The sequence below is a fragment of the Anguilla anguilla genome, chromosome 4 (genome assembly GCF_013347855.1).
Source record: "Anguilla anguilla isolate fAngAng1 chromosome 4, fAngAng1.pri, whole genome shotgun sequence".
Classification (NCBI taxonomy): domain Eukaryota; kingdom Metazoa; phylum Chordata; class Actinopteri; order Anguilliformes; family Anguillidae; genus Anguilla; species Anguilla anguilla.
Window position 1 is genome coordinate 31,304,995 of NC_049204.1, and position 20,497 is coordinate 31,325,491.

The following is a 20,497-nucleotide window of genomic DNA, read 5'->3' on the forward strand; positions in this document are numbered from 1 at the left end:
TTAGGTGACCTGCATTTGCACCGAGGGATTACTGTGTCACAGTAAACCACGCAGTGAAAATGCAGCCCCACTCCCCTCAGAGTGTCCCTCTGTGGAAAAAGAGCAGTGGGTCAGGATGACCTTGGTGACAGAAGGCTTAAAGCTTAAACGAATAAATTGAAGTGTTAGGGATCAACACTCATAGGTTCTCCATAAAACAACGCATGAAAATTAAGCTTGGTTGGAAGAGTTAATGAAACCGGTTCTTGGTAACAGAAGCAAAACCACAATTACATCATTCATGTTTGCCTTGTGGTTACAGCTTATCTTCAAGAAACACAACAAACGCGATCCTCCTTTCCCAACAAAAGACCGACTCATTACACTCATCTTGGCTTCAGAATCAGAATATTTCTCCAAGAGTAATTTCTCATAAAACTTTTTGGACCATGTGCTTTTCCTTATTGGCATCCTTTGAGCACTACTACAGTTCTTGCAATGATGTATTTTAGGCTGGGCTTTTTGCAATAAAAGGTATAAATCTGCCCTCAGGTAATCTACATGAGCTGCCACCTCTTGTTGTACTGCTTGTACGGAGAGCATTGTAGAAGCCTTTTTACTTTGAGTGGCAGGAGTGGAGCTCAGCAGAGGAATGAGAGAGGAAAGGCGCAGGCTGAAACTTGTCAGAGCATCTCAGAGGAGCTCAGGTGAAAACAGCCGTGCTGGGAGATTCTGACAACCCTCTTCTCTGGAATGCCACACAGGATAACACAGGATAGTCATATAACAATGAGGCATGCCATCACATAAATTTATTATTAACCACAATGAATGAAATACAATCTAACAAGACACTTATATTAAAAAGACCACAAAAAGGATGCCCAGAGAATCTGAATACTTGCATACAATCTATTACACCACAACTAATGTTATCAGAAGTTTAATCACCGGCAAGAAGGCAATATTTCACACATTAATTAGGCCTGGGTTGGCCCAATAACCAGACTTGGCAGTGAACCCATGCGCCAAGTCTGCAAGAAACTTTCAGGAAATTAGTAAGATCAAGCTTGGGCCTGAGTCAAGTTGACGGGAATTACCTAATTTGTCACCCATACACCGACGGCAAGTGCTTGACCTTGCCTGGAGTCATCTTTAATTAGCTCACGCATGAGAGCAAGCTGTGACCCTGCAGACAAAGAACTAGGAGCTAAAGTCATTTACCCAATGAAATGGCACTGTGGAATTATAGCACCATATCCCAAATCCGTAAGTTTTTGTCATAACAAAGTATTTAAAACTGGTTGTCACTGTGTGATTCAAAGTGCTTCCAAAAATAGTTTCAGAGCCATTGTATTATGTGTGTGTTTGTGTGTGTGTGTGTGTGGGAGAGAGAGAAAGAGAGAGAGAGAGAGAGAGAGAGAGAGAGAGAGAGAGAGACAGAAAGAGAGAGATGAGTTCACATTTCTAGGTTCTGATGTCTTCTGAGAAAAGTCAGAGTGCTGAGTGATGATGGCTATTTCACACAGAGAAGGCTCAGAATCTTGTACACACATGCAGCAGAGACCATACAGTAGATCAGGTAGCAAAGTCTAGTTTAGGCTGAAGTCTTATAAGCTAACACCTGACAGCCATGCATAACAAAAAAGCAGGGCAAAATGGTTCACGTGGCCCCTTCCAATAAAAATAAAAAAATCACTTGTTTTTCTCCCTACTAGTCTTGTGAGCAGCACTACATCCACCTTGGAAGAGGTCAGAGGTCAAGGAAGAATTTAAATAATATAGCATGATAGGTTCAGTAAGTGTTCAATTGTCTGTTATCACTCCAAGCAAAAGGCAAGCAACTCATTCAAATAGCATGCAACACTTCATGGGTAATGTTGCTAAAGCTTAGTAACTATCAAAAAATGCCTTCCATATATAAAATCCATCCTCAGTATTAACGCATAAACATAAGTCAATCCAGATTTGTTGACAAATGAAAACAAAGACAAGAGAACCTAGCTGTAGCAATGGTCTTATATTAAGCTCTAAAACAACAACACATTTTGTTTTTTCCATTTATATTTTATATTAGCTTACAGTAATGACAGAACTGTGGCAGAGCGAGGATGGCTCAAAACAAACAAACAAAAAAAAAAAATTAAGAAGACATCACCTTTGATGTCCACCTGCCCAAGGCCGCATGTCAGCCGCCACACAAACACACCCACATTGTAATGACAGTCCAGGCACTGGGCAAGGGGAGGATGGACAGCACTAAACAGATCAGGAGCACTGAGAACAGCCCCAGGAGTGCAGAAAGACTTACTCTTTCCTTTCATCAAACACAGCCTTTGTGCAGCTACAAGGTTTCTTTTTAAGTGTCGCAGAAGGCAGACAGCTGGATGTTGATACTATTTCTAAGAAGCTTCTCTGTCCATGGTGCATTACCTCTATAACTGTTAGAACTTTCGTACCAAAGCCCCTTACACTCACACACACACACACACACACACTCACACACACACACACACACACACACACCCTTTTTGAACCTGCTGAGTGACTGTCAGTGAACAGCCCAAAGAAACACCCGATACTTCATAGTGATACTGGGAGAAGCTAAGCACTGAGGAATGCCGACAGCAGCACAGGGGACAGAAGCAGCGGTGGAGGTGGGAGGTTTGACGGAGGGTTGAGGGAGGAGGGATACCACTCACGTGTCTGACAAGTAAAGTCAAGGCCTGATGAATAGTCAGTCTTATGGCTCTGGCTGCACAGAAGGGGTGGGGCATGTTGGGAGGTTTGCAATGAGGAAGGGCCAAAGCCCAATGAAAGACATTCATTCACAAATTGTGGTACACCACTGAAAGCAGGTCATTAAAACAGTAATATATACTTTATAATGGTGATATTTTAAACCTGAGTTTCCTCTATGTGTACAGGTTTAAAGTTTGTATTTTTTTCACTGATAATTGTGTGACTATTTATTTTAAACAGTATTTAAACATCTGTGGAATTATATTAGACATTTTACACAATGAAAGTCTCTGTAAGTATATATGCTCGACAGAAAAACACAAAACAAAAATTACACACTTGTTTCCAGGAATGCTAACATTGCTGACAAAATACCACAACGAAAGATACCTAATCAATCCCATTATTTTATGAGGGAAAAATCAAGGTGTGTTCTGCTACATTGCACAGAGCTATTCAAATCCACGTTGAACAATATGGGGAGAAACAGCAGACTGTGTGTACAGTCCACTACGTTTCTGAGAGAGCACTACTGTCCCTTCAACTCCGGCCAGACCACATGTAGACTCTCCATTTCCAGCCTGACCACACAAGAGCAAATGGTGAAAATCATACACTGAGCGCATTGTCACATAGACCATTCAAATGCAGCTTATCCATAGTATATTTTGCAGCTGGTAGTATCTGATTTAAAAAAAACAAACAAACAGGAAGTGATTTCCCTTTATGAGCTTTACACTCTCATATATACAACTACAATAGAAAACACAATCAAATATGAAAATTGCAGCGAAGAATTCACAGAAAAAGTTGCAAACTATGTGGTTACAAAGATAACAGGATAACCTTCTACAACACAATATCACTAGGTATTAATTTTATTTGGATAAAAAATAAAGCCACTTCCAACAGGGGATTTCAGAGGAGACATCTGGAAGACCTGTATGCAACAACAAAACACACCTGGCACCCCCCCACCCCCTGTCCCCCCGTCCCCCCCAATCCCCATCCCCTTGTGGCCTGACAGCTTTCATAACCCAAACTCTCCTGATACACAGCAGCCACAGTGCCACATGAATGAAAGATTTCAATGATATGCCACCAAACCTAGTCAGGCTCCCTCTACATACAGCATTACCATCCAGAGTACAGCAGAACTTACCCCCATTGCATCCCCCTCCCCCGCCCATATAAAGGGAAACCACAAAGAATGGGTGCATGCAGAGACAGCTCAGCTTTTGGGGGTGTCGCCCGATACGCATCCTGCTGACTCGGCTGTCACCGGGGCGATGACAAGGCTGCGTCAAGGATTGCTTTGAAGCAAAGTGAAGCCACTCCTGGGCCAACTAACAATGAATAATGGGGACTCCTCCAAACAAACTCGCAGCCATAGGGTACACAAATACCAGAACCCTGCTGGGACCCAGATGTCCTCTTCCTCACCCGTCCACGAGGTGTTTGTATGGCAAATGACAGTCAGGCTTTGTCTACATTAATTGCATTCCAGCCAGTCTTCACTGATTGCAAGTCTGCTAAGTTGACCTGGTCAAGGTATACAAAGGAGAAAGCTAACAGACACACAAGCATGAACTGAACTAAGGCAAAGGCGTGCACAGTACTTCTAAAGCCCAAGCTTTCAGAATGAAAACATTATGGTTTCAGCTGCTGAAAAAACTTCAAAACGCATCTGTAAAGATGAGAGTGTTCTGCGCTCTATATGTTAATATTTACCAAGGCTTTGCAACAGTGTGAGGCCACAATGAATGAATGTCAGGTAAATTTTCTGTGCTCATACAGAAGATTATCTACTATCTACAAGCCAGTCCACATTAGACAAGTCCAACACAACTTCCCCACAAGTAAACAATCTCGCCTATATGTAGAAACTGCTTTTCTTCACAGATTCCTAGCAGAGAATTTCATCAGTGAAATAAGAAAGAAAGGTTTTTCAATTTTTGGAGAGTTTTCATAAAAAGAACAGTGTTATCTACATGGGCCAATCCACTACATTTTTTATGCACCCTCTGAAAAACACACCCAAGTTATTTCAACAAAATATCTGAAGCATGCCAAAGTCAAGGCATCATCCTGGCTTACTCAATGAATACACTGCCAAATCATTGGCAAATGCATTCATAATTAAATTTACTGATACAGAGTCTAAAAATAATACATTTTGACATGGTGCTACTGTACAGAACCACTCACAAGCTGCACTATGACTAAGAGCAGGTCCTATCCCCTTAAGTGACTAATTACAAGGTAAAAAAAAGGCCATCAAGGCAGGAAGTGGGGAACCAAAGGACTTAAAACCAACTGCTGAAGGTAAAGTTAAACACTGGGAGTGCAAAAGGCCATTCACAGGTTTGGGTATGAGTGTCATTGTAAATCCCAGCCCCCCGTACATTTTATCCTTTGTATTAGGGCCCAGTGCTAAGCATGCACAGGATTCATTCCTGCATTGTGGAACAGGCAGAAGATGACTGGAGCATGGGACACATTTAAGTAGAGGAATTTCACCCGGCTGCTGTGTTCCAAGACATCCCTTTGACGCAAAGGCAAACATTCAGCAGGCTGTTTGCATTATTCATTCCTCAGGTCACATCAAAGAATAATGTTTTTTTTTCTGATGGGAATTAAGCTCAGTTAATGTTTAATTTGGATATTCTAAAAATAATATATAATCCAAAATGTAATAAGAAAGGAAGAGGAAACCTATCTGTAATGTGGAATAAAAAAATGAAAACAGCTGAAGGAAATATGGTCTGTCCTTTTCTAATAGTAAAAGCCAGAGCCAAATTATGAGGAGAGAAAGATCAGACATTACTTTTATCGTTCTGAAAAGTATTTGTATTCACAGCTGAATTATGGCATCAGATGAAGTAGAATACTGGCCAGCAGGTTCTCCCATGAGTAAGCCAGACTTTCAGAAAATGAAATGGATTCAATATCAGATGTGTGAATCATCCATACACGTCACTATTTGGAGTTTTATTTTCATATTGAAACAATGAAACATTATTATTGCATCACATTTTTGTTGAAGGAATTTTAAGGCACTCATCCCCTTTATTTATGAGCCAATATACTCCTGTTCCATGATGTTTCATTTGTTGTAAAATGACCAGGCTCCCCACTGAACTAGAAAAAAAATCACCCCTCGAGTAAGTACACTATAAATCTAAACTTTTTATCAGTCTGCATGTAATTTTTTGTTTATCCTCCCAGTTTTCCTGACATTTATCACCATCTATTTAGTTATTTTCTATGGTTTGGCTGTTTGACTGACTCTAAATCAAACTTTTCATTCTGTGGCTTGACTGTTGACCACCTTATAATACCAAGACTTAAATATTTGGAAAAATAGTTTATGACATTTGGCACTTAATAGTAGGTCATAATACATGCACCAGACTTTGTGCAAATTTAGTCAAGATCAGTGCATATAGTGCTCTTCACATAATATAGATTATATGTTATATATTTTAATTGTCAAAAGAATGTTCTTATTACAGATTGCATGATGTACAACATACATACACCAGCTAACACTGATAAGATTCACAAATACAGTATACACCGCAGATCACACAATATGCAGTTATAATGCTCTCAAAATATATATTCTTATATAACTACAAGATTGAGCTTTGACTCCAGAAGACAATGGTCCAAACATGAACACACACAGCCCAGTTTTATATCTAGCATGTTCCAAACCCAACAAATAAACGGAATTAGGGTTGCTTTACCTGAAAGACTTCTTCATCTAGAATCCTGGTACCGAAAACGGTGATGCCGTTGGTGTTAATGGCTGCATGGTCACTTCTGCTGAGTGGTTTTGTGATTTTCTTTTTACAGTCAACAATTATGGTTACAGTTTTCTTGTGGATGCTGAAGGCTATGCGGTGCCACCTGTTTGAGAGAAGGGGAGAGGACAGGACTCAATTTGCGTTCACAAGATGCGAGCACAAAGAGTTAACACGCATCAAACGTGAGGCAAACGTCTGTCAGGCCTTTAAAAAACTTAAAATCTTACATTCCAGCTTGTGATGTGTTGCATTCTTGCCGCTACACTTTGGCCCTTTTTAACACTGGATTAAACTCATTAAACACAAAAGCAAATCCGCCTTCAGGGTTACTTGCAAATGACAGACACAGTGAACATTGTGGAAAGTGTTTGCCAGAGAAAAGGTGGAGAACCAGGAAGAAAGCATTTTTATTCAAAAACACTATACCAGAGAGGACACCTGATGCAAGACAGCCACAGCTGGACTGAAAAGGGCACAGTGTTTTAAAAAAAATATATATATATATATCCTTTCCAGTGCAATCTTTTAGAGAAGGAAAATTCACATCCACATGAAACTCATATAGAAAAAGCATACACTGTACTGTACATTTAACAGCTTAGGCCTGGGTGATACAGTAAAACTGTATTTTAATTCAAAGGATGGCAAAGTTAGAGACTGCCCACAGACCTACAACTGTCCAGGTGGGAGGGCATAACAGCTTATAGGGATTAGAGGTCATTCAGAACACCAGGAGACCAAAGACATACTTACTTTCCAAATTAATGGCTTGATAACTGTTGCTGAGAATGGGGAGGATACACTTACATAAACAATACCAGAGCAAAGTTTCATACAGTAAAATAATACCATTTTGTTTGCCCGAGTGAGCAGATGGAATTCCATCAGCATTTTGCTATTTTTGTCCTCTTTAAACAGACTAAACACAATTAGGCAGGATCATATTTAGACAGGTACCGTACATACAGCAAACCACTTAACTGAAAACACTCCTCATTTGTGCTCAGCCTTTTACATTCAAATTCTCCTTGTGTTATAAACAATTTTGAAACCAGTTGTCTAGGTAAAGTTACAAATAATACTGTAATGCACTTAATATACACTTGTATTTTGTTTAGTGTATTTTGTTTACAGTTGCATTTTGTTTGTTGTAGTTTATTCACATCCATTGCTGCCTGCCATCCAAACACAACACCTCTATTTAACATCACTCCTACTCAGCAATACAAATGATTTGTGATTTTAGGAACACACAACTGTGGCTTATTTAATTTTTTACTTTTATTTCATGTTGGTATTTTTAAAATTTGCATCCCTTTATTCAAGCTTTCCCTTCTGATGACTTACTATTTGGTATTTGCAGTAGAACCCCAGAGTTACGGACTGACCTGTCAACTGACTGGAGTATGAAACCAGAGGTATCATTACACCTTATTAATATCAAGCTCTTTATTATTACTACCGCCTAAGTGCAAAAAGGCGAGCACTAAACTGAAATAAGTCACACTAATGATCCAAAAACTGCAAATCCTATCGGAATTAGATAAAGGAGCCTCTATTATCACTATTGCTAAATAATACTACAATAATTGCTTAATTATGTATAGTTGCAATATAAAGATGACAAAATTAAGATAATCAAAGATTCTTTTCAGTGTTTCTTCTTTTTTTTCAAATGAGGTCTTGAAGACCTTTATTATTTGATTTGATTATTTGGTTCTATTATGGTTTCATTTATACAAACTTACAGCTACAGGTAGGTCAACTGCTCTTTTGCAGTGATCCAATATCCAACAAGAACATATTGTATCCAAATTCAATGGACCAAGGTAGCACTAATGCTACTTAATGTGAACTACTCTCCAAAACTGTCTTAACATGATAGCTTGAATATATATTAACGCACAATCCACAGAGTTTTCAATAATTCTGTATATACTGGCAAAAACATGAGAGGAGAATTAGTTTCAGTCAGCAGGGAGGCCATAGCCTCGTACTGGAATTTAGCCAGACGCTTAACACTAAAATCCTCTACAGAGAACATTCATTTTTAGACAGTAGGTCACAATACTGGGCTATGAACACAAACTAGGCTAAGAGGGCTACTCTGTTTTTTAGTCACAATACAGACAATTTATTTATTGTTTGAAGCAGTGTGTGGTTTTGACATTTTTGTCCCCACTGGTGAAAGGTTGTAAAACTTTGCTTCTATCACAATCTTTAAATTTCCCATTATATCCTATATATTGCCATTATTTACATTATTCCCATTATCCTTACCAAACAACAGACATACCTAATGATGTTTTTTTGGGTCATGTGTGTATATATCCTGTGCAAGCTTCTCCATTGATTATATAGAGCCATTTGTTTGGGTAACCAATTTAAAAAATAAAAGGTATTGGCATTTGTGAATTTTCAGTTCATGCATTAGACCATTTCCAACCCTCACAAATCTTTGAAGTCTATTTACGCAATGCAGGCTATACTGTGTTCAAAGACATCTTTATACTGTATGAACACTTCTAATTTGTTGGTATTGAGTGGTTTAGTTTAGTACATACTGAAATTACAGGGAGCTGTAACATAGCAAAGTGCATATTCCATGTCTGCACTCTATCATTTTCAGTTTATTCAACATGTCTATCGGCCAAATCAAAGTTATTCTTAAAGAGGCCCAAAAACAAACTGCAAGTTCAAGCTTCATATATTACCAGAAACATAACTCCATTCAGAAAAATATTTTTTCAGCATCTCTTGTGTTTGTTTGTTCTGTATTTTGCTACTGATTCATATGCTGGATCTCTATTAGCAGGCATCTACTGATGGGATAAGAGGCCCCAAAGGTGAAATCTGATTGGATAAAGTAATTCAGGGAGGTTAATTAGAAAGGTTAACATCCCCCTTCTCCTTTTAAAAATAACAAAACAAGAGAGTTCATGCCTGAGGTCATGATGCTTGTGGTAGCCAAACATTCCACTAGGCCACAGTCATTCAAGCATGACAACTTGACTAGGAAGCTACACTATACTAATCTCTTGATATAGACACCTGTTTCTTGGTGATCTCATGTCCATTTTTACACTTTTGTTTGAAAAGCAGCCCATCAAAAAACATTCTGTCTTTTCTACATTTCAAAGAGCAAACAGCTGCGGTAACAGTTAACACCTTTCAAATAATACGAATATGATCATGACCATATTTACATTTAACATTTAACAGCACATGGTATTGTAACATGACTCAGAATTGCAGTAATGGTAAGCAGGAAATGCTGCAGCTGGCTGAGACAGTGAACCTCAAGGGAAAAAATACTCTCCACAGTGATGGTAAGTTAAGAGTGTGCCTGAATACAAGCAGCCCCAACACAGAGGCTAACACTCAGATCACTATACTGTGAACCCACATGGGAGAAGTCTACAGAAAAGGGATGTGAGGAAGGCAGTGAGATTGAAGTTTACACCTGGCTTCAGACTGGCAGACAGTGACTGGTCTCTTTTTGTTTGGCTTGAACCCAATGGAAGTTGGCCTGCACTTACTTTCCATCTGCGATGTTAAGGGTTGAGAACAGAGGGTAATCCTCAGGGGCAGGCTTGCCATACTGGTCCTCGTACAGGAAGACAGGGGATCTCCCGACCTCCACTCCCAACTGCTGGACGCCCTGCTCATTGTAGATGGACAGCAGAAAAGACTGGATCCCAGGTTTTGGCTTAATGGTGGTGAGGATGGAGAAATCTTCAGGGAACACTCCTCCTGAAAATGTGGACACAAAGAGCCTGCTGTTTCTGTTTCCTCTGAATGTGCTGAAAATGGAAAGTCAGATGAATCTTTCCCAAGACTGGAAACCTGGGAGGAACCAGAAAGGCCTAGAAAACACTGATAATTCCATGAATCATTACAGCCTCTGAAAGAAGAGAAATTCCATGGTATATAGATACAAAATATGAGCTAATATTTACTATTTCTCCTGATTTTCCCTGTAACTATAACTAATTATTTGCAACTATACACATAGCATGCTACATACATAAATTACAAAATAAATACTAAATGTGGAATACAATTGAAAATGTATTCTCTAGTTGAAAACGTTATGAATCAGTGAATAGGAGCAGTTATGTCATACAGGAAACTCATTTTGTACTGAAATTCCTCATTTCATTCACAGAATTTTACATGTTCAGGGGCAATAATATCCATCTAAAAAAATTACACAAATCTCATTGTTAATTTGATCTCCTGAATTTCAGCACCTCGTTTTTCTCAGCAGTCTGGCCAATTTAGACAAAAACCAATGCACACATTGTGCAAAAAGCTTTTTAATGATACCCTGCCACCAATAAACTAGTGTATTTCAAAATTATAGAAACAGCAGACTTTTACTCTGCAGTTACAATGATTCAAATACAACAACTTTACAATCAGTGCTTGAGGCCCATAATGAAAACAAACATAAATTTTACTTCACTGATCTAAGAATAAATTATAAAGTACTTTGACTACAATGGAAAACCACGCTAAAACGGCAGAAGATCATCCTGGCACTCACCAAACTACTAGAGTAGTGCTGCAGCATGAGTCAGAACAGTATATTCTCTAAAACAGCCATCATCTTTCCAAGGTAAATGTGAAAACAGTACTGCAAAGTACTTTCACTGAAAATTATCCATATTTTCTGCTGTTTGAACATTCACACATTTTTAATGCCATAATAACCTTCTAACTTCCATGTTTACAGTATCTCATTGAACTTACCAATTTTAGATCAACCAACCAGGTATTGTGCTAACAATAATGCAAGTTTTATAAATACTTTTATTTAATATAGGATGACATTTATTCCAACTGCAATGAAAATTTTAACATATACAACCTGTTTAAACCTGTTTCTCAAAGTTAAGGAAAAGGTGCATTGCAGTTAGAACATAGCGCCATTATCAGTAAGCAGTGTGGATGGACTTACCTGGGAATAGCTGCTTGGTTGGGGCACTGATCTGGGCCTGCTTTCCAACTCTGAAGGCTGTGTCTGGAGATGATGCTTTTCTGTTTGCACAAAACCCTGATGTTTTCCTGATGCCTTCAGGAGAACTTTTAAAGTCTAATACTTTTAGAACATCAACCGGCTCAGCTGTGGGAGAGAAGAGCAGACAGCCAGGCATTACGCTCAGTTTTTAAATATGCAATTTAAACAAAAACAGTATTTGTCAGCATCAAATGTAGCTTACACACAAAGTTAAATCAACATTAGTTTTGCTAATTTAGTATTCAGTTTGAACCAAATACATTATTATCACATACAAACCTACCACTGTTTTACACAAAGCGTAGAGAAAAGTTTTTTTTATTGTGGTTTTTTTCCCCCCACGGCATGCAGGAACTGCCGCCATGAGCTATGCATGGCAAATTGTGGTCACTCACTCATGGACAGTCTGAGAGGGATGTTTTGTGGGACACATGCGCAGATAGGGCGCAGATAGTTTAGTAGGATGCATGCACAGGTGCATCTCCCAAAATCACCACTTCGAACGGGAAAAGATTTTTGAGCACAGCTTTATCGCCTAACGTTACTTTAGCTAACCCTAACATGTTCGCGTTTCGCCTTCTTTAGTTAACCTAGTTAGCGCGTACCACCGATACACATGTATGGACACACGGTGGACAACAAATAACGTTACAGAGGTGAGGACATGCCATAGCTAGCTAGCTATATAGTTAGCCAAGTTTTATTCATAACACTTTGTACAGGTGCGCTGTGGGTCTGGACGGTTTCATGCTTGTTTGCTTCCAAAACCCTAGTAAAATAAATGACACATATATCATGGTCAGGACTACAGTGATAAAAGATCCTACAATACAAGGAAATTATTGTCATTCACCACTGGCTTGTCACTCCACAGCCCTGACTGAATCGATTATTTTGTTTTCTGGCAGCTGAACTCTTCCAAAAACATATGGACAAAAATGATTTATAATTCATATGTCCAATTTGGTTTAATAAAGTCATACAAAACATAAAACCTTGCACACATTTAACTTAGATCAATAATTATGAATGTATTCTCACACACACACACACACACACACGCACTAATCTCACTAATTCCTAAGACTGATAGCACTTGAATCCCTTCAGAAATTGAGGATCTGAAACCAATGCACACTGGTATAATGGAATATTGATAAATATCTTGTGAAAATTTCCCCCAGATTCCTGCAATAAATGCTACACAACATGGCCATTCAGCATAATGTGAAAATACTACTTACATGCCTGGAACTGAACATGAAAGAAACTCTTGTGTGCCCTAGCAAGAAGCTAAACCCTTTTGTGGTGCACCAGCCTAAGCAAAAAGTCTCAATAATATACCTGCTGTGACACATAACCTAAATTTCCATCCTAGTCAAGCTATGTTCACTTGGCTGGCCAATCTTATAACACCGTATGGGTTGTATATTACATTGATAAGGGTTTCAGGGGCACTTCAGAATCTCTCATATTTTTGACCTAACTAGCTTCACAAAGGAATCTCTGTTTAGCTCAGTTCACAGAAACTCCTGGGGAAATCACCAGGGCATTTCTATGCCTTTGTCAAAACACCTGACAAATTGTAAAAATTTAGAAGATAAATAAAGTTAAGAATGTGAGGCCTCTAGTATAGGCCTGGAGTCAGCAGCTCACAATATAGACCAAACAGCACTGCCCAGAATAATGTGGTTAAAACAAAGTTTGCAATACTATTCTGAGCAGGCAGAACTACTCTTTCGTTTCATCTCAAGGGTGAAATGAATTAAAGTTGTTTGAAATTGTTATTTTATTTTGATATAACTAAAAAGGCCATTTAGTTTAGCATGCATACTTTACATATGTCGACCTTAAAAATGCCTAATTTCCTTTGGCATATTTAAATGGACATTCCAGCTTCACTAGGGGTATGCAGGCTTTAACAGGCCATTTCATTACTGTCAGTGGAGCATGTGAAATATATGCCCTGTTTCTATATGTATCTACTTCCATTGCTTTAGAACATCCTCAGTTAATGCAGAAACACACAGATGATACCAATCAGTGTAACATCAAATAAACAGATGCAATGAAGACGTATTTCACTGAAAAACACATGAAAATTCTACAAGCATTACTTTGCCATCTCCTGCAACTGTCTCTGGCAAAATAGAGTGAACACATGATATGAATTGAACCATTTATCATAATTATGCTCCTATGAGTGCCATGAAATGGCATTTTTAGTGTGTCAAAGACCTATAGCACAAGCCCACAGAAAATGCTGATTGTGCACTTTTTTGAACTTTGTAGAATGGCCAATCAAAGGTCTGAAGCAATTTCAGTGGCTCACAAAGTGAATGTGCTAATATACTGCCTCTGCCAATATGCCACTTCTGCTGGCCTTCATTATTCCACATGTGCAAGAACAAATGTGTTTCAGGGCACTTTGATGACGTCGACACAAAGTCTTAAGCAACAGCTGACTGGAATGAACCATCTTTAATTAAACAACACTCATCTAATCCACGCTTTGAGTGAGGTAGTAAGCTGCTGCTAAAGGCCTCAAAGCACCACATTCCCGAGCTGAAAACACATTCACGACCCCCTTAAATCTCTGAAAAGCAAAGGCTTGTCACATCTATTATGCCGTCTCCCAAAGGAAGCCCCTTTGTGTTCACCAGTCTGCCTGCTCATTGAATGAGTGCCCCCACAGAAAACCACTGTAAGGACTGGTTACTTTTCAAAGTAAAACACCAGTCTAGGCAAACCTACTTGAAAATAAGATAAATGCTAACTTGAGTGGAAAGGCGTTGATGCAACAAAAAAAAGTCTCCAGTAAGAACCGGAAATAATGTTTCACGACTTGCTCTTCTGTATATTGTGAAACTGCATGGTCACTGAGGTTTGGAAAGTGAACTATGGTTCTCTTTGTGAGTTTCAGAATGTCTATGTGCATACCTCCAGGCATCATATATTCCAGATGTGCCACTTAGCCTGGGTACGACCCTCTCACCAAGGTGCCAAAAAACATCAATAACCCAAATCCTTTAAAACACTCAGTGAGTGTACACAGTTCTTTACTTGTTGCATCTCATGAGCTGGTGTCACAATGCCTTAGCGACAATGTAAACAAGGATGCATTTCTTTAGACATCTAAATTATATGGATAAGAGGAAGCTATGCTGACCAAAAAAATGATAATTGCACAGAAGGGTTTTGTCAGTGGTATTGGTTACCCACAAGATGTCTGCATATCAAGGGGGAAAAATATTTGATATTTGCATAAAACATTCAGATTGATGGGCAGACTTAATTCCTGTCATGTTAGCAGTCAGAGTTCAATACAATGATGAAGTGAGCCATGTGTCTCAAGCAGTTCATGCACTAAAATGTGAGTCTGCTGTCAGGTGCAAAAAAAAAATGAATTTCAACATGATAAATGTGCCATGAAAAACACAAGAAGTGTGAGTTCTGCAGCTGCAGTAGTTCCCTTTTCCTAATATGTAAAGCAAGTTGTGAGATCTAGGAGGAGTGAAAAAATAAAGGACCTTTTCACCTGCTGCTCCCTGGGACTCCAATAGTGTATTCATTCAGAATCTCACTCTCTCTCCCTCCCTCTCCATTCCTGTTCCGTCTATCTTTGACTCTTTTCTGACCAAATTTACACACTAAATGCACACTACTATGCTATCTAGTCTTTCAATTAAGTTTATTTTCCATGCTGTAAAACTTGAATACTGTCATCTAATAATTTCAACATCACTAATGCATAGTTGAAAGGAGCCATTCACATTTATGCCCAGGTACCCCAGACTCGTAATCTAAATACAATACTGTACTTTGAAAGTAAAGATGTGTAATACGCAACATATGTATCATGTATAACTAAATTTAGCCTGGTAAGCAAGTGGAACTTGGCTTGTTGTAAAAGAATACAACGTGTAGCCTACTTCATTCCAGAACTGTATCCTTGTGTGTCTTGTAGAAGAAGAAGCAAGGTTTCTCAAAGGTACATGTACTTTGAAAGAATGCAGATCTGAGGCGACTGAGCCTCAGGGGTTGGAAAACATGTCTGTACACTTCCAGCTCAAGAGGGTATCTTGCCAAATTGTCTTTATCCACCATAGTCTTCAGAGCAGTAATGCATATTTCAACAATAAAAAATATATATCTAAACACAGAAAGCTAAGCTCTATCAATGGCAACACACGTAGGCCACCTACATGGACAAATACTAGAAATAAGAAGTTATCTTGTATTAAAACCTTGCTTCAGTGGCAATGATCTTTAAGAATTAAAAATGCATCCAAAACACAAATACTACTAACATCTAAAATAGAATTGTTTAGAAGAATAAAAAATGAATTGTACTGAATTTTTACCTAATATAAAATATCCACAGAAAAGACTACAAATCTGACACATCATATGGATTAAGAACCAAATTAAATCTGTAGATTAAACATATCTTGTTTCTTTATTTGGTAACAATTTACAGTAAGTAACACAGACGCTATTAGCAGACATGGCTAGGCCTTGATACTGGCCTGCCCTTTGAAGCCAGGAAAATAATAGGGAAGTGCAAATGAGTCAAACATCAAATAACTGCTTAGTACTTGGACTGGAAACAAGCAAGGGAAAGAATCATTCCCATGCTGGCTGGAGGGCTACAGAATGCGTACAATGTGGCAGTATGACAGTCTCAAAAGCAAAAGTGTAAAATTCACCAAACGTGGTCAAATGTTTCTCATAGCCTCCCCCACCCACCCTCTGGGCTTCAGTGAGAACCGGGGCAGTGTGGAGAAAGGGTGTTCCCTTTGGCCAGTGGTGCACTTCACTTAAATTAATCATATCACCCAGAGGCCATGGCGCTGACTGCCATATATATATATATATATATATATATATGTGTGTGTGTGTGTGTGTGTGAGTGTGTGTGTGCGTGTGGCAGTCAACTGAACGAGAGTCAAGTCAAAAGTCAAAATCTGGTCAAACTATGAACTATTAATGTAATAAAATTACAGTAGTGTAATTCTGTTACATTCGTTTGTGTAACTGCTTATGACCACCAACACGGGTGTTTTCTTAAAGTTTCCAAAAGCCACGTCTTGTTGAAAAAAGTATGAAAGCCATTGAAGCTACATCCTCTTAAAACATGTAGGCTATAAATTGTTGCGAAGTGCGGTAGCGTTACCTTTGATCACCACGGTTATTCAACCTACCGCAATTTCAGTAACGTTTGAACAATGTCTCGCCACCATTAAGTCTTTTATACTTTTTAAATTCAATTTCGTAAAATAACACTAGTTTTAAATGGGTAAAATATATACATATATTACTATAATAACTTTTAACAAAGTTTACAAAAAAAAAAATGAATTCGCGTTTTTAAATGACAAAAAGATAATCACAGCTAAGAATGAAAACGTAACGACGATTGACACACCAATGAAACATTTGGGCCATTGTTCAATGAAGGTGCATTTGAGACGTCAGTTGAATATTTCATCCAAACTGACAGGTAGCTAACTATCCAGTGACTGCAGAATTCTTTACCAAACTGTGAACCAGAACTCCAAAACCCTGCGGGATTCCACCTTGCTAACCGTGTCCACACACACCTAACGGACCATCAATTCAAACAAAGGGATTATTTTGAGAATAAATCAGAATAAAGCAGTCATCAAGAATTCAAACTACACATTAACCTATGTAGGCTATCGTTTATATCATGAATACCTTATGCCACGTAGGCTACAATAATGCTACATTTAAGCATCATATTAAAAAGACCAACATTCTACTAACCAGCGACGAGCGCTAATCTAGAAACAAGTGGTGGAACGCCTACTTTAGAACGACTAGCATCTGAACTCAGAATAACAAAACAGTATTCGTTATTTTAAAAATGTTTAAAAAAATAATAAAAAACAAGCATTTATTTAAACAGGAGACTAGCAGAAACAATTAAATTCAATAAATATATGTAGGGTTCTATCTATGCAAATATTACATGGACGCAGTGAGATGTCTACGTAAACTACTGGATTCCAAACTGAATATAGGTACGGTACGGTGTTATGTGTAGTTCATATAGTCGTACACTTTGTGCATTTCACAAACCGCTTTGTTAAATTAATTCGTTAAGGGGGTAGGTAGGCTACAGTATTTGAGATAAGCTTTGCTGTTCGGAATTATACTAAAATTTCACGGAGACGGACATTAGTTACAATTTCCCATCCGAAGTTCTATCATTGTATTTAGTTGAATGCAATAATGATATCCTCGCCTGACTGACATTCCCTAAAACTTTACAGAATCTGGTTTTCCTAACATTTCTTACCTGCTCTGACATTGGCAGCCTGCAGAACGAACATAAAAGTGATGAATGTGGTTAAAGTGGAATCCAAAGGCCACCTTTTCGTTTTCCACCTTGTGGACCACCTTTGCATCTCCATGATCGGCGCCCACAACCGTGAACAAAACTGGGCGACTTCAAGTTATCTAAAATTCAGTCCCTTCCACAATCCCAAAATGTGATATATCTGTTCTAAGCAGCCATAAGTGAAAAGTATTTTTTTCTTCACACAGCCAGTCCAGGCCCCTCCGATCTTCCTTTCCTGTGCCCAGCCTTCAGACTGAAGGTATTTGGGCTTTAATCAAAATGCATAGAGCATTCGATACCCCGAGAGCCACACCGTCTAGAGGGCTGGGCGAGCACCACAAACCAGACCCCAAGAGTACAGGAAAATGACAAGGGAAAATCCTCCGATTAGCAAATCACGGGGCTTGAAATCTGCACTGGGACCCACCCACTCATCAGTTTCGCAAAGCTTTCCAAGTCTCCCCACTCAATTCCGCGCGTCCCAGAAAAAGGACATCAGTTTTCTCGAAGACCTCGGGGAATGGAAGGAATGACAGGGGAGTGTGAGTTTGAATGGGGATGTAAGCAATCTTCATTGTTTGTAAATCCACCGAATGAAAAGTATACCTTGTCCCTCATACCGATACTTGTTTGACTATGGTCATCTTGCAATCTCCAAGGTTTCTCCAAAGAATGAATCGCTACGTGTTGACTCTTCAAAAAAATAAAGACATCACGCTTGCTTTTTTATTTTGGCGATTTTAGGAACGGGACATGAACAAGATAGTTTGTATCAATAGGCTACAATAGAATGAGTGTACTGTGTTTTAATGAGAACATACAGAACACAGGATTGTGTGGATATTGACATTTGTCATTACATTACATTTATTCGTCAATGAGATAATTGCGGAGGAGATGTCATGTCAAAGGATGGGGAAAATTCTCCGCTGCGTGTTCGCAATAGGAGCGTTCTTTGCAAGAATACGGGAATAAATCACATTGTATGGTCATTGCATTTATATTTTTTTCAGAAAATAATATAAATTCAATATACATATGCTATAATAGATATTTCACTGAATCACTGTTTATAGCAGCACAGGAAAGTTCTGGAACCCACTCAGGCTGAGTGGGGAGACTGACCAACTGCTGTGCGGGAGCATGCCAGAGAAGTTCTGTTCACCACCTGACATCACTGGAATCCTTCTTCTAAGACCACCATACGGCCAGTCACATGACATAACAAGCTGAGTTATACTGTTCCCCCTGTTCAAATGCTGTTTCAGCTGACCTTAGATAATCTGACTGGCCGAGATGTAGAGCAGACTGGGGTTCAATGTGGGACAACTTAGTAAGCTGTCTCTTTTTGAGTGATATTCTTCTACTTCTCAGAATTTCTCAAATCATTGTCTTTTTGTGAACTTTTAAAAAGCTTTATTTCATAAGTTTGTGTAGTTAAAAAAACAAAAAAAACAAAAACATAGACCCTCCAGTTGTTGCATTTGCAGTTTGCTACTCTGTCACTACTGGTGAACAACATTTTTTTAAACCCCAGTGGTTATTACTTGCCACTCAGCATTTGTGACTGTTAAATGGCACAGACAATATGTCATGTTGTGAATATTAGGGAATATTCTTTGCCTTTATAGACCTCCAGAAGTTTGGATATGAGCTGTGCTTGATCCCCAAATGCTGCCATTTTGGAGGTTTAATTGCAAAACTATTTATTACCCTGACCCATTCCAACAGATCTATTCATGGTAACCAGGCACATCAACAAAGAGCTCTGTTTCACCATTCATTCCACAATATTCTAACTAAGTAATGTTACAATAAACAAAAATAAATCTATCATCAGAAGATAATGACATGTGGTAGCAATATTCATATAAAAAGTGTCCATATGTCATTAATGACAATTTGTTTTTATTTATTAGAAGTCTGACCAATTGTTCTTTATGAAAGTAATCTTCAAAATCATAGAAATTTGTGAAATATTGCCTAAGTGGAAAAAGACAAAATAACAATGAAAAGTTTCTGTATTGCGATACTTGACTTTTAATCACATTAAGTAGCACTCAAAGAACAGAATAGAGGCAAATAAAACTATGGGACAATTTTTCTAAATTTATAATACAGCTATGAAGGTGAGCCAAAAAAACTATAATGTCTATAGAACACAAGAGATCATACTGCTTTAGATCATTTCACAAAATGAGCCCTGATAGTGGTCTATATGTTATGTACCATAACTATTCTCACATTCCAGTGATTGCATGGCATCCAGTTGCATAATGGCACAGGTATTTGTCCAGACCCCAAAGAGAGGATTGTTGTGGGGTCAACACCATGATGAGACATGCGCAATGGACCTCATATAGCTATAGCTGCTCTGCAGTGATAAACTAGTACCCTGATACCATATCTTGGTTATTACAATGCATTGAATATAATGTAACAGCCAAATAAATGACTTCATAGTTGCACAAGTCACAAACCAAATACTTAATATGTGAATAATGACATGGTATACTGTTAGGCTAAATTGAACACATAAAATAGAAGGGAAATAATATTTACACTATGAGGTAC

The 20,497-nt window shown here is 38.5% G+C and overlaps 1 protein-coding gene across 4 annotated transcripts in view; it reads right to left on the bottom strand.

Annotated features, from left to right (window-relative positions):
- col11a1a (collagen, type XI, alpha 1a) overlaps positions 1-18,263 on the bottom strand; it is a 92,572-nt gene extending 74,309 nt beyond the window's left edge. For all 4 annotated transcript variants that reach the window (XM_035412097.1, XM_035412095.1, XM_035412096.1 and 1 more), the window contains exons 1-4: positions 17,882-18,263; positions 11,497-11,661; positions 10,073-10,286; positions 6,474-6,636 (exon numbers count right to left, since the gene is read on the bottom strand). In XM_035412097.1, the coding sequence (XP_035267988.1) occupies positions 6,474-6,636; positions 10,073-10,286; positions 11,497-11,661; positions 17,882-17,996 (657 nt within the window). In that variant the 5' untranslated portion in view covers positions 17,997-18,263. The remainder of the gene's footprint in view (positions 1-6,473; positions 6,637-10,072; positions 10,287-11,496; positions 11,662-17,881) is intronic.
- Between the last annotated feature and the right edge of the window lie 2,234 nt (positions 18,264-20,497).